At 48.9% G+C, this 13,527-nt stretch overlaps 2 protein-coding genes across 2 annotated transcripts; both read left to right on the top strand.

Moving 5' to 3' along the window:
• The first annotated feature begins 393 nt into the window (after positions 1-393).
• LOC123096014 (zinc finger BED domain-containing protein RICESLEEPER 2) lies at positions 394-4,701 on the top strand. Its single transcript, XM_044517593.1, has 2 exons — positions 394-674; positions 2,110-4,701. Exon 2 carries the CDS (start codon positions 2,143-2,145, stop codon positions 4,471-4,473), a length of 2,331 nt encoding a protein of 776 aa, XP_044373528.1. The 5' UTR covers positions 394-674; positions 2,110-2,142; the 3' UTR covers positions 4,474-4,701.
• Positions 4,702-11,443: 6,742 nt separating this feature from the next.
• LOC123096013 (STS14 protein) lies at positions 11,444-12,661 on the top strand. Its single transcript, XM_044517592.1, has one exon. The coding sequence runs from the start codon at positions 11,804-11,806 to the stop codon at positions 12,353-12,355; it is 552 nt and encodes a 183-aa protein (XP_044373527.1). The 5' UTR covers positions 11,444-11,803; the 3' UTR covers positions 12,356-12,661.
• Positions 12,662-13,527: the final 866 nt, after the last annotated feature.

Below are 13,527 nucleotides of genomic sequence, written 5' to 3'. Positions count from 1 at the left end.
CTAAAATTAATATGGATCGAAGAGAGTAATAGATTTGAATCTTGTTTCCAAATTAGAAGGATCGCACAAACAAAAGGTGAACTTTTCAACTTCCCGGGCCATTTTTCTTCTTTGGATCCATACCCTAACGCAAACTCTTTAAGCTTATCCGCCCACATTTTTTTTTGAGAAAGTCGGCCTACATAAATCGGACGGTCCAAATCCGAACCCGACCACATCAGCCCAAACCCTAGTCGGTGACGCCGTAGCCTGCCTGGCCTGCGTCCGCGGTCCACCCCCCAATCCCATCCCATCCCATGGATAAAAATATTGAAAGTGAGCCGCGAGTCCCGAAAACTGCCCAAAAAATAGCCGGTCCACGCGGACGAGCCCCACCCATGGCCCGCCGGCAGCCTCACGCCCGTGCCAGCTCGGCAGCCCATGGCCGTGGGCCGCGAGCCCATAAATCCCCGTCCATCCCCCGCTTTTCCGTTTCCCCCAGACCCGACGAAATTTTCCGCCTCGCCCCGCTGGTCCGTCCTCGGTCCCTCTCCTCCCCCGTGGCCGCCCGCCCGCCCGCAGAAGAAAAAGGCGGATCTAGGGTTTGCTCGGCCTTCGTTCTTCTTGGGCCGAGCCCCAATCCTGCACCGCCCGCCTCGAGTTGGATCTCCGCCCGCCGGCCCCCCTCCGCCTCCGTAAGCCCCCCAAACTCTAAACAGCCTCCTCCTCCTCCTCCCTCCTCCGCGCCTCTCCAGGCAGGCCTCCTCCCCATCCATCCATGCCCGCGCCGCTCGCGGCCTCGCGGACTGGATTCGATTGCATGTCTAGATCTGGTTCCGTTCGCTTTTCTGGCCGTGCGCTCGGCCGTGTGAATCTGCTGTGGAGCAGCATGCGCTTCGTTCGAGAATTGGCTGCGTGTGTTCGTATGGAGGTTTAGATTCAGATGGTTTCCGCGGGTGCTGAAATGGCCGCATGCGGGCTATGCCGTCGTTTTGTTTTTCTTTAGTTTGTCTCGTGCCGAGCTAATGGCGGGGGGTTTCGCCGGTCCAAATTATGAGCGAACGGCGGGGAGTTTCGCGTGTCCAAATTATGAGTAGTGCCTTTGTTCTTTTGTTTGGGAGGATGATTCATTCTCGTTGCCGTAGGAAGCAGCTGCTACTCAGTCATATTTTGCGTAGGGGCTGGTTTAGTTATGGGAGATGTGGCCGAGTTTAGGCCTTGTCTGGCTGCAAACATGACTGCCGCAGCCATTTGCAACAGATGATAATGTTCGGTTGTTCACATCAGGGGTAGAGGAGCAGGTGAAGTGACCGCACTCACTAATTAACATGTTTATAGCAGTAAATATATTCTGTAATTTTATCGACCCCTAGAAGCCGTAATTATATCCCTGGAGATGTGATAGTTCTGTGAACAGAACATTCTTGATTATCATTTGCATAGCCAATGCTTTGATGTTTTGGTTGTTTACACGAGCCTACCTAGGTTCTATCCACTAGGTTGCTATATATCACCCCTTTGGTGCTGCACCTACTTATACTCAACAGTTCTGGCTATGGCTATGGCCTTTTTAGCTTGTTCCCAGGAATAGCATGTATTCGCGTTTGTATATAAGAAGCCACTTAGGGTGGTGTTTATTTTTTACAACGTATGTGCTGATGTCTCTGAATTTCCCAATCAGGGCCTTGTCCTATAACTTTAATCTTGTTTTCTGTTATGATTGTTTAGCGAATTGAATGGCCTACTTCCATTATTTTCCTGGCTTTCTACAGCTCCACTCTTCTATTGATTTCTTTCATCATGTTATATTTGATACATGTGTATAATATTGCGAGCATCTATCCCGATGTGGACAATATACTTCAATTATTTACTGTTGGACATTTTACTTTTCAAGAGATCACAGTTCCTTACATTGGCAAACTTGCCAGCTTCCAGAAAATCTGCTCTACTTGAAATCTCAAACATATAAATTTGCAGTAGTGATTTTTAGATTTCTTCTGGATAATGTACATTATCAAAGTGAAATTATGCAAGATTTCTCAGCCTTATTCCAACTTTCCAAGTGTTCTGTTTTAACTACATTTGATCTGACATGATTTTATTTGATCAATTGTTCCAAATTGACAGGCTTTTGGGTTCCATCAGATAATCTTTCATAGGATGGGCGAACCAAATGGCAATGAAAATGCTATGGTGCATGAAAGTGAAATGGTTGTTGGTGATGAGATGATCCATGGCAATGAAATGGTTCACAGTGGCGAGATGATCCATGAGCATGATATGGTTCAAGGGAATGAGATGGTTCATGGTGACGAGATGGTGGAAGGGAGTGGGATGGTCCATGATGATGAGATGATCCATGGTAATGAGATGATTCAAGTTAGTGACATGATCCATGGTCATGAAATGGTTCAAGTGAATGACATGGTCAATGGTGATGAGATGGCCCATGGTCACGAATTGGTCAGTGCTGAGGTGACCCCACCAACCATATCAAGACGCCGGAGAAAGAAGTCATTAGTATGGGAGCACTTTACTATTGAACCTGTTCCTGGGGAGAGGGGATGCCAACGTGCATGCTGCAACCTATGCAAGGCAACCTTTGCATACAGTTCTGGCACAAAGATAGCAGGTACTAGCCATCTCAAGAGGCACATCACGCTTGGCTCTTGCCCTATGATAAAAAGCCAAGAGAGGAAGCTGGCAATGAGTTCAATTGGAGGAGTGACTGACAACGATGGTGAGGGTACCGTAGAACGTCCTTCTAAGAGGCGTTACAGATATACTGGCTTTGCAAATGCTACATTTGATCAAGACCGTAGCAGCTCACATCTGGCGAAGCTTATCATTTTGCATGACTACCCACTTCATGTTGTTCAACAGCCAGCCTTCACTGCTTTTACTGATAGCCTGCAGCCTCGTTTCAGGGTTGCGGATGTTGAAACAATGGAGGCAGAGGTGTATGGTGTTTACCAGAAAGAGAAAAACAACCTAATGCAAGCATTGAACACTATGCCTGGAAGGATTAGCCTCACCATAGGATTGTGGACAACTAGTCAGACTCTTGGCTATGTTTCTATTGCTGGGCAGTTCATTGACACGGATTGGAAAGTGCATCGAAGAATGCTTAACTTCATGATGGTGTCTTCTCCTCATTCGGAGAATGCACTTGGTGAAGCTATTAGCTCGAGCCTTACCGACTGGAACATGAAGGACAAGCTATTCACCGTCACATTGGATAATGATTGCTCATCACATGATATCTACAGTGCAAACCTGAGAGATCATCTCTCCAGTAAGAACAACCTGATGCTTAAGGGCCATCTGTTTGTTGTGAGGTGCTATGCCAATATCCTCAATGCAGTTGCACATGATGTCATTGCTTCAATCCATGGTGTGATCTACAGTATCCGTGAAAGTATAAAGTTCATAAAAGCTTCTTCTGCCCGTGAGCAGAAGTTTGCTGAGATTGCTCTGCAGCTGGAGATTCCCAGCACTAAGACCCTGTGCCTTGATGTTACAACACAGTGGAATACCACTTACCTTATGCTGCTTGCTGCCTTGGATTATAGGCAGGCATTCACCACATTGGAGACATGTGATGATAACTACAATGAGTCACCTTCTGCAGAAGACTGGAAGAAGTTGGAAGCTGCCTGCAATTATTTGAAATTTCTGTATGATTCTGCACATAGCATCATGGCTGCGGCAAATCCAACTTCTAACTTATTTTTCCATGAGGCGTGGAAACTTCAGCTGGAACTGTCAAATGCCATAACCCATGAAGATCCAGTTTTCAGTAGCATCGCCAAAGAAATGCATGAGAGGTTTGACAAGTACTGGAAGGATTGCAACCTTGTTCTAGCCATTGGTGTTGTCATGGACCCTCGTTTCAAGATGAAACTTGTAGAATTCAGTTATTCTAAAATCTATGGTGTGGAGGCAGCAAAGTATGTTAAGGTGGTGGATGATGCTCTTCATGACCTTTACAAGGATTATGTTGCACAGCCCCTGCCCCTGACGCCAGCCTATGCCGCACCAGGGGAAGTTAATAAAAATGGGCCTGCCAATGCGAATAACAACGCAGTAACTCCACCTTCTACTGGGGATGGACTCCTTGACTTTGACATGTATCTTTCAGAGATAGCAATAAGCCAGCCCTCCAAGTCTGAGCTGGAGCAGTACCTGGAAGAAGCCCTGACGCCTCGCATCCAAGACTTTGAAATCGTGGACTGGTGGAAGCTCAACACCCTGAAGTTTCCAACACTGGCGAAGATGGCCCGTGATATCCTGGCCATCCCCATGTCCATGGTGAGCAGCGGCTGCTCCATATTTGCAGCGGCAACAACAGGAAGCCGGATGCTTGATGACTATAGAAGCTCGCTGCGCCCTGAAATCGTGGAGGCACTTTTCTGCTCCAAAGACTGGCTTCAGTATTCTCCGCCGCCTCCTCCAGAAGCTCAGGGTTCTGTAGCGGTGAAGATGGAGTGACTGGTCCCTTAGCCCTTAGTTGGTAGCCTTCAGAAGAAGGCTACTTGGTTGGTGTTGAGCTTAGTTTGTGCCTAGTGCTCTCGATCATAGAATGTTACTGATAATGTTCGAGCTATCCATTAGATGTAATGAGTACTCTTGATTATTCTTGTCGAATTCAGATTCTGGGCCCGTGACATACTTGCAGGGTGAGGCTGTCGCCAGTGATATACTTTTTGCATGTTGTTCCGTGTGATCGTGGCCTGTTGGCTGGCTTGTTGTCATCGTCTGCTGTTGGCTTGCTTGTGTACGTTTCCTTCTGTCCTGATTGTGCATCCAACCTCGGCAGGCTGGTTTTAATGTTATTTGCATGTTCGTCTCTTGCAGAATGTGTATTGTGTGGAGCTAGTATTCGTTTCAGATCTCTTTTGGTAATTTCACGGTCCCATTCTGCTCTTCCGATGTAAAATGCCTTGTAGTTCACGCATGGGCGGGGCTCTGGGCGTGGTTCTGAACTCTGAAGAAAGCTTATGCCGTTGCTGAGCAGAGACCATTTTAGGCCGTAGCAGCATGAAAAGATGTTATCTTGTGGAGGGAAGGAGTGAAAAGGGAAAATACACGGGAGCTCCGGAGTGCTCCACACCCCTATACGAATATTATATGCAAAATTATAAAAAAGAAATAAACAAATCTGAAATTTGGGGTATCAGACCTGAGTTCTCGATCTACTCCCGTGTGAAACTTCATAAAAAAGTCCCAATAATAATCCATCCAAACAGTTTTTTCTATACATAGGAATTTTTTGTCTTTTTTGTCACGAATATGTTTCCTAGTATTTTTTTACAAAATTTCACACGGGAGTAGATCGGGAACCAGCTTTGATATCCCCAAAACTCAGTTTTTAAAAAAAATCTCGTTATTTTTTTGAATTTAATGTTCGTATGTTATCTTGTGGAGGGAAGGAGGTCCTAACCAGTTTATTCAATGGCTTGTTTTAAACTCCAAAGAGGTCTATATGAGCGTATAAATTCTATAATCCGCAAGCTTTGGTGGGGCAACAAGAATGGTGAGAGAAAGGTTGCTTGGGTGTCTTGGGAAGCGATTACTCGACCAAAATTCATGGGTGATCTAGGCTTTCGTGATCTTGAATTATTCAATCTTGCATTGTTGGCCAGACAAGCATGGAGGTTACTAATGGAGCCTAACTCTCGAGCGCTCGTATTCTCAAGAGTGTCTACTATCCACACACGGGCATTCTGGATGCTTCCCTGGGAAGCCACCCCTCACAATTTGGAGATCAGTAGAGGGACGGGATGTGAGATGGAGCATCAACCGAGATTTGGAGACATATCTGGCTTCCCTGGGAGTGCTCTATGAAACTTATCATTGTTTCTCCATCGGATATGCGAGTATTTGTTCGAGAGGTTATAGATGAGACAACGGCTCCTTGGAAGGTTGATTTGGTGCGACAATTGTTCATACCCATGGATGCTGAGGCCATCCTCTCCGTCCCACTTTGCACACGTAGAGTAACTGCTTTCTGGTCATGGAGTAAAGAAAAGAACGGGCTCTTTAGTGTCAGGTCTGCCTACAAGGTGTTAGTCCATACAAAATTTGACAGAGGAGGCTGGCTAGAAGAGACCTCGGGTTCTTCTAGCACTGATTGGCTACAGAAGGATTGGGTTTCACTTTGGCACACTCAAGTCCCAGCAAAAGTACGATATTTCTTGTGGCGATTAGGTCAACACTCACTGCCTAAATATGATGTACTTGCCCACCTGAATATGGCGGATACGCCAAACTGCAATATTTGTGGCATGGTTGATTCATGGAGACACTCGTTGCTGGAGTGTTTGATGTCTCGATGCGTTTGGGCTATGGATGATTGCTTATCATCAGGTTGCTTATCCGGCGACTTTTCTTTTGCTATGGCCATTTGAAAGATCGTGGATGTCGCCTAAAAGGAAGGGGGCGGGGGTGTGAATAGGCATTTTAAAATACGGTTTGGGCTTGAACAAATGCAGAATAAAACTAGCGGTTAATTTGTGAAGCACAAAACCTAAAACAACTAGGCTCATCTATGTGCGCCAACAAGTTATGCTAAGCAAGATAAACAACTAAGTGATAGGAAGATATATAATATGAAACAATATGGCTATCACAAATGAAAGTGCATAAGTAAAGAGTTCGGGTAAGAGATAACCGAGGCATATGCGGAGACGGTGATGTATCGCGAAGTTCACACTTGCGGATGCTAATCTCTGTTTAGAGCGGTGTGAAGGCACAATGCTCCCAAAAATGCCACTAGGGCCACCGTAATCTCCTCATGCCCTCGCACAATGCAAGATGTAGTGATTCCACTAAGGGACCCTTGAGGGCGGTCACCGAACCCGTACAAATAGAAACCCTTGGGGGCGGTCACCGAACCCGTACAAATTGCTCGAGGCACTATCCACAACTTAATTGGAGTCTCCCGAAGCTTTACACCACAATGATTGAGCTTCGACAACACCAATCGTCTAGGGCACAAAAGCACCCAAGAGGAACAAGCTCTAGGGTGCCCAAACACCCAAGAGTAAGAAGCCTCTCAACTTTTCACTTTCACGTATCACCGTGGAAAACTCAAACTTATGCACCAAATGCAATGGCAAGGGCACACGGAGTGCCCAAGTCCTGCTCTCTCAAATCCCACCAGAGCAATTAATGTTAGGGAGGAATAAGAGAGGAAGAGTGAAGAAGAGAATACAAAGAACTTCAAGATCTAAATCCAAGGGGTTCCCCTCGCAGAGGAGAAAGTGATTGGTGAAAATGTAGATCTAGATCTCCTCTCTGTTTTCTCTCAAGAACTAGCAAGATTCATTGGAGGGACTCAGAGATAGCAAGCTCGAAGAAATTTAACAATGAGGGACAAACATGAGCTCAAAGGATAAGAATCATTGGGGAAGAAGACCCCCTTAAATAGCCCCCCCCCCGAATCCAACCGTTATGCCCTGGTCGTGCACAAGCGGTACTACTGCTTGGGGGAGCGGTACTACCGCTTAGCATGGTCAACGCAACCCAATGAGACAGAAATACAAGAGCAGTAGTTCTGCCGGAGCAGTACTACCGCTCAAGTAGATTGGGCAACAAAAGCATAAAAATAAGTGGAAGTGAAAACGACACTGGTTAGCGGAAGTACCGCCTAAGCGGTACTACCGCTCCGGTGAGCGGTACTACCGCTAGGAAGTAGCAAAACATCCCAAGTAAAACAGATGGATGCAAGGAAGATCAAAATTGCGAAAACTTCTGCAAAAAAACTCTGATTTCGACAAACTCAAGTTTGATGGAAAGCTAACAACAAGAGTTGTCAAATCACGATTGGAAATCTTCAGAAGAGGCAAGGGGAATATGCATATGATATAGAGGTGTGAAACCTCCATCAGTGAAGAACCGACATAGACTCCAACATCGAAAACATAAGAGATGGTGCATGCGAACTCCGTTTTCGTTGAGGTTATGGAGATGACCACAAGATCAAAAATTCACATAGAGAAAAGTCAAATGAGAATCAAGAAAGATGATGCCAAGGATGCAATGGTTTGAGCTCTCTACGAACTATACGATAAAGCTACTCACTCGAGAGCCCCCCTTGATAGTACGGCTATCAATCCTATAAGCCGGTCTCCCAACTAATACCATGAGACCGGTAAAATAGAAAACCTATCAAGCACAAACCTTTGACTTGCACATTGTCCACTTGAGCTAGATGATGACGATCTTGACTTCCTCAAGTTGGACCAACCTTCTTGATTGCGTTTTCTCGATGAAGACTAGTGGATTGCTCCCCATACTCTACTATGGGTGAGCCACCCTTCGGCACATCTTCACAAGTTCATTGTCACCACAATGGACGGCAAACTTCAAGCATGATCTCTCCGTGATGCTCCACTTAAACTTGCACACCACAATCTTGATGACGGTCACCACTTGATGTCATCCTCCATGGGTTATATGATATATTTCTTTTGATGCACGCCCATGGAAACATGCCTAATCCCACAAGGAAAACTCACATGAATCATTGGTTAGTACACAAAGCGTAATGGACAATGCTCTTCATAACATGGGATAACATGATCTCACACGGTAGATCTTCTATGCGTTGTGTGTTATCTTCTCTCTTCATAAAGATGATGTCTTGAAGGTAAACATGAATGTTCACACAAACTTCTTCTTCAAGACATGCTTGCAATAAGCTCAATTCTCACATGACCAATCTTTAGATAAATTTTTGAATACCACCTTGGTCAACACATAATCTTATACTTATAGACTTGAAACCAACGAATGATCTTCAAGCAAATCATTATGGACAAACCCTTCAAATGTAACTCAAGGTCAAGGCAACCATTAGTCCATCGAGAAAAGTCCACTTTTCAACCCTGAACTAATCACTTGGTCTGATTTACAAGCCTCATCTTTAAAACCGGGCATATTGCACCCTTAACTTACAACAAAGTTCAAAAGACAACCCTGGTCTTGTTTTTGGTCTGGTCAACCGGTTTTGACCAAAGTAAAGCTTCTCGGCGCTGACTCAGCAGCCAAGTCACGCATGCAGCAACTAAACCTACTCCCTCCTCTGTCTCCACCGCCGTCGCCACCACCACCTCCGCCGCCGGCCACTGGAGACAGGCGCCGCCGCCACACCGCCCCCACACGTTTTACCCGCGAGCCATCTCTAGCCCCGAGCCGCTCCACACCACCAGAGCCGACCCAGCCTCGAGAGAGCTGCAGGAGTAGGCCGTGGGAGAGCATGCTAGAGGGGGCGCGTCCGAGGAAGCAAGCACGGGATGCTAGGGTTGCGGGAGCTGCGCCGGCGAGGACTCACGGCGGAGCAGGCCGGCGGCGCTAGGCCAGGGAGACCCACAGGGCACGGCGAAACTCTGGAAAAGGTGGGAAAGACCAGCCGCTCAGCTAGACCACGTCAGCATGGTCTGCGATGCAGGGGGAACTCGGGACGAGGACATGGTTGACCAGGGCGGCTGCCGGAGCGAGCAGGAAGCAGGATGCACGCACGCTGTTCCTCTTCCTCTAGCAGACGGGACGCCTCACGTCCCCGATCGCCTTCGGCCTTCATGGTGCTTCCCTTCCTCCAGCGCCGTCGTGGCCGGCTGCGGTGGCGGCGGTTGTGTGGAGAGACGGCCAAACCAGACCCTTTTCGATCGAGCACACACATAATGCAAAACACACAGCCCCGCACGCACGCTCCGAGCACACAGCCAGACACAGCAAGCAGATCACGTATGGACACACGCAGCACGGATGGTTCCAAGTCCAACTTCCAAGAAGCAAGCATAGCACCCAGCGGCACACACTGCACGCATGCATGTATGTACCTCATTGTTGTTTCGTTGGAGCCGGGGGGACTGCCCACGGTCTTTGCGGCTGCTCACGAGCTGACTTTGAGGCGGCATGGGCCGCCGCCACGCAGCTGGTGCCGCTCGACACAGGGGAATGTGCGCAAGCGGGCGCCGTATCTCGGCCCAGGTGAGAGCTCGTCCAGCGCGAGCACCGGAGGACGCCGATGCAGGCGCCGCGCGTGGGGTTGTTGTGGCGGAGCCACCGGTCTCCGGTAGCCGGTGTCAGCGGGGCTGCTGGGGCCGGAGCTGGTTGGAGGTCGGAGCGTCCCGGCGACGGCGGTGGAGACTGCGGTCGGGACTGAATGGAGGGAGAGAGGTGTAAGTTCAGGGATGCTGCAGCATGCGTGAGTTGGCTACTCAGTGAACGCGGAGTAAGTTTTGACTTCGGTCAAAACCGGTTGACTAAACCAAAAACATAGACCAGGATTGTCATTTGAACTTCGTCGTAAGTTGAGGGTGTAATGTGTCCGGTTTCAAAGATGAGGGCTGTAAATCAAACAGACTGGTTAGTTCGGGGTTGAAATGTGAACTTTTCTCTAGTTCATAGGGATTATCATCAATTACCAAAATCAAACATGAAGACACCAGGCTCTTTCACCATTGATTATTGAAAACATGTATTGTGTGGAACTAGTGTTCGTTTCAAATCTCTTTTGATAATTTTACGGTCCCATTTTGTTCTTCCAATCTAAATGCCTTGTAATTCATGCGTGGGTCGGGGTCTAGGCCTGGTTTCTGAACCAACCATCAACTTGGCCTTGGATCTCTCTATACCATTTCGGGATTATCCTTTTTTCCGGCGTGCACAATCCCCATCGGTGGCTCCAACAGCTCAGCTGAGGCAGCCGGCTGCACCCGCACCGCGATTAATCTTTGACGAAGCCCTCCAAATGCCAAGAAGATGTATCCACATGCTCAAGACCAAGTTTTTAAATTACCATGTTCCAGAGCGTAACCGTGTATCCACACATGAAGAAGAGGTGTGTCCTGCATTCTTGTTTCCTTTTGCAAACTTACTCATCCACACTTGGCAAATCTATCAACGGTTCAAATCATATGACCAACTAAGCAAAAAACTTAACCTTGGACGGCATCCAGTTCTACCAAATCATGCGATCCAAGGGGGAGAGTACCAAACCCAATAATTGGGCTCTGGTTCTGAACTCTGAAGAAAGGTAACACCATTGCTGAGTACACCGTTTTAGGCCGTAGAAGCACCGATCTGAACCTCGTAGGCAACAGCACGTCTAGCAAGTTGCCTAATCGAATAATCTCGCTATTTTCTGCACGCATCTTCACACTGCCCGCCGAATCGTCCTCGATCAGAATCATTTCGTATTTTCGCCCCGAAGTCCCATCCCATCAACTTGGTCTTGGATCTATCCACGCCTCACAATCTGTTTGCCCGACGTGCACAATCCCCATGGCTGGCTCCAACAGCTCCGCTCAGGTCACGCAGCCGACCGCCGCACCCCTCACGCGCTCGGCACCGGCCCGGTTGCGTCCGTCCAAGTCCGGGGACGCCGTGCTGATCTGGATCTCGACACGAGAAAAACCGCATCAGATGCCGATGCCGGGCGGGGCACTGACACGCACCCACAGGTGACGGACCCAACAACCCCCCGGATCTCGCCAGGTTCCGCGCTCCTCCCTCCACTTGCGAGCCGCGCGCGGGATCGAGCCGGAGCGGCGCACGCCATTCACCCGTACACGAGCTGTGGCGTCGCGTTGAGGCCCCAACATCAACGAGTACAAGTGAGCCATCGCCACGGCGCCAGCGAACCAGCGACTGCCGCGTAGCCATCGCTCGCCGCTGCCGGTTCCCGCTGAGCTTCTTAACTCGCTAGCTGACAATCCCTCCCGCGCACACTCCACTCACCCATTCACGGACTCTCAGTCCTCACTTCACTGCTCACTGCTCGCCATTACTGGGCTCACCCACCCCAGATCTCATGGCTCCCCAGCGCCGCCACCACGCGGCGTGCCTCCTCGTCCTCCTCGCGCTGTGCGCCGCGCCGGCCCACGGCGGCCTCGCGCTGCCGGCCAGGGTCAGCAAGGCGCTGGCGGCGGCGGCCAACGCGACGGCGACGGCGGACGAGTTCCTGGCGCCGCACAACAAGGCGCGCGCGGCGGTCGGGGTGGCTGCGCTGCGGTGGAGCGCCGACCTGACGGCGGCGGCGGCGTGGACCTCGTCCCAGCAGCAGAAGCAGAAGAACTGCGCGTTCGCGGACATGGGCGCCAGCCCCTACGGCGCGAACCAGGGGTGGGCGAGCTACCGCGCGCGCCCGGCCGAGGTGGTGGCCTCCTGGGTGGCGCAGGGCAAGTACTACACCCACGCCAACAACACCTGCGCCGCCGGCCAGCAGTGCGGCACCTACACGCAGGTGGTGTGGCGCCGCACCGCCGAGGTCGGCTGCGCGCAGGCCAGCTGCGCCTCCGGCGCCACGCTCACGCTCTGCCTCTACAACCCGCACGGCAACGTCAAGGGCGAGAGCCCCTACTAGCGGCCGGCGTGTCGGGCTGGTGGCGGCGCCTCTTGCGTTGGGGACGTCGCCGCCGGGCGCCGGAGCATCGATCGCTGTTAGAGTTAAAAGTACGATCTAGCTTCGTGTCTCAGGTTCAGTTAAGGATGATTTGTGTTGTGCACTTGTGGTGCATAGAATAACTACTGCTTAGATATCAGAAACTCATGTGGTGACGTGCCTAGCATATTGTGTGGAAAATGAACTTGTCTTGTGCTCGGCGAGTTCCTACTTCCGAGGGTGAACTTGTTATCGGAGAAGAAAATTGTTCTCGGTGGGTTGGATTCATGGCATCTACGCATGGCAGTCACCACATTTGTTTGCACTTGGAGACGTGCATTTTTAATGAATATGCAGCCATGAACTAAGTTGAAAATGGTACTCCCTTCACAAATATAAGATGTTCTAACTTTTTTTTCTAGATCAGATGTATATAAATATAAGGCCTAGTTTGGCAGCACAGTTTATCTAAAACTGTAGTATTACAAAATCTCGGTATTCCAACGCGTGGACGTTGAATACTTCAGTATCTAAAAACCGCAGTTTTTCGTGGCTTTGGCAAAACCATTGAGGCGTTTGCCAAATCGTTTTTGTTTTGTTTTCTCCAATTGTCACCTGTTGTTAGGTTGCATGGACAACCCTGAAGATATCGAGCTGAACCAAACTCAGCTACACGATCTGACCAGCTTGTGCTCACGGCTGATGTATGCATGCAACGCTATGCAGAGCAATTGACGAGATCAACAACAAAGTAGGCGTACAAGGGCGCGTACCTTCCTTCCCATGTGTCGAGCTTTAATTGTTTATTCATAGCTACAGAGAAATGAAGTATAATCACACTAGTTGACGGCCGAAAGATGAAGTTGAAAGACCGACGAGAGCGATCATTTCTCTGTTTTAAAAAAAGAGGTCCAGACCTCTTTTTTAATACCGTGAAAAAACCATGGTTTTAGAGATACCATGGTTCTGTAAACTGGAGTATTTGTTGACGCCAAACGCATCAAAGTATTTTAACCGTGGTTTCTAAAAATATCATGTTTTTTTTTGAAAACTTCAAAAATACTGTGGTGCCAAACGCAGCCTTAGTGTTTTTTATGAGGACACATTTTAGTGTGTTTGTTCACTTATTTCAATTCGTATGTAGTTTAAATTAA

Source organism: Triticum aestivum, chromosome 4D (genome assembly GCF_018294505.1).
Source record: "Triticum aestivum cultivar Chinese Spring chromosome 4D, IWGSC CS RefSeq v2.1, whole genome shotgun sequence".
NCBI classification, from domain to species: domain Eukaryota; kingdom Viridiplantae; phylum Streptophyta; class Magnoliopsida; order Poales; family Poaceae; genus Triticum; species Triticum aestivum.
Note: the sequence above shows the minus strand (reverse complement) of the source record. Positions and strands in the feature narration are given on the sequence as shown.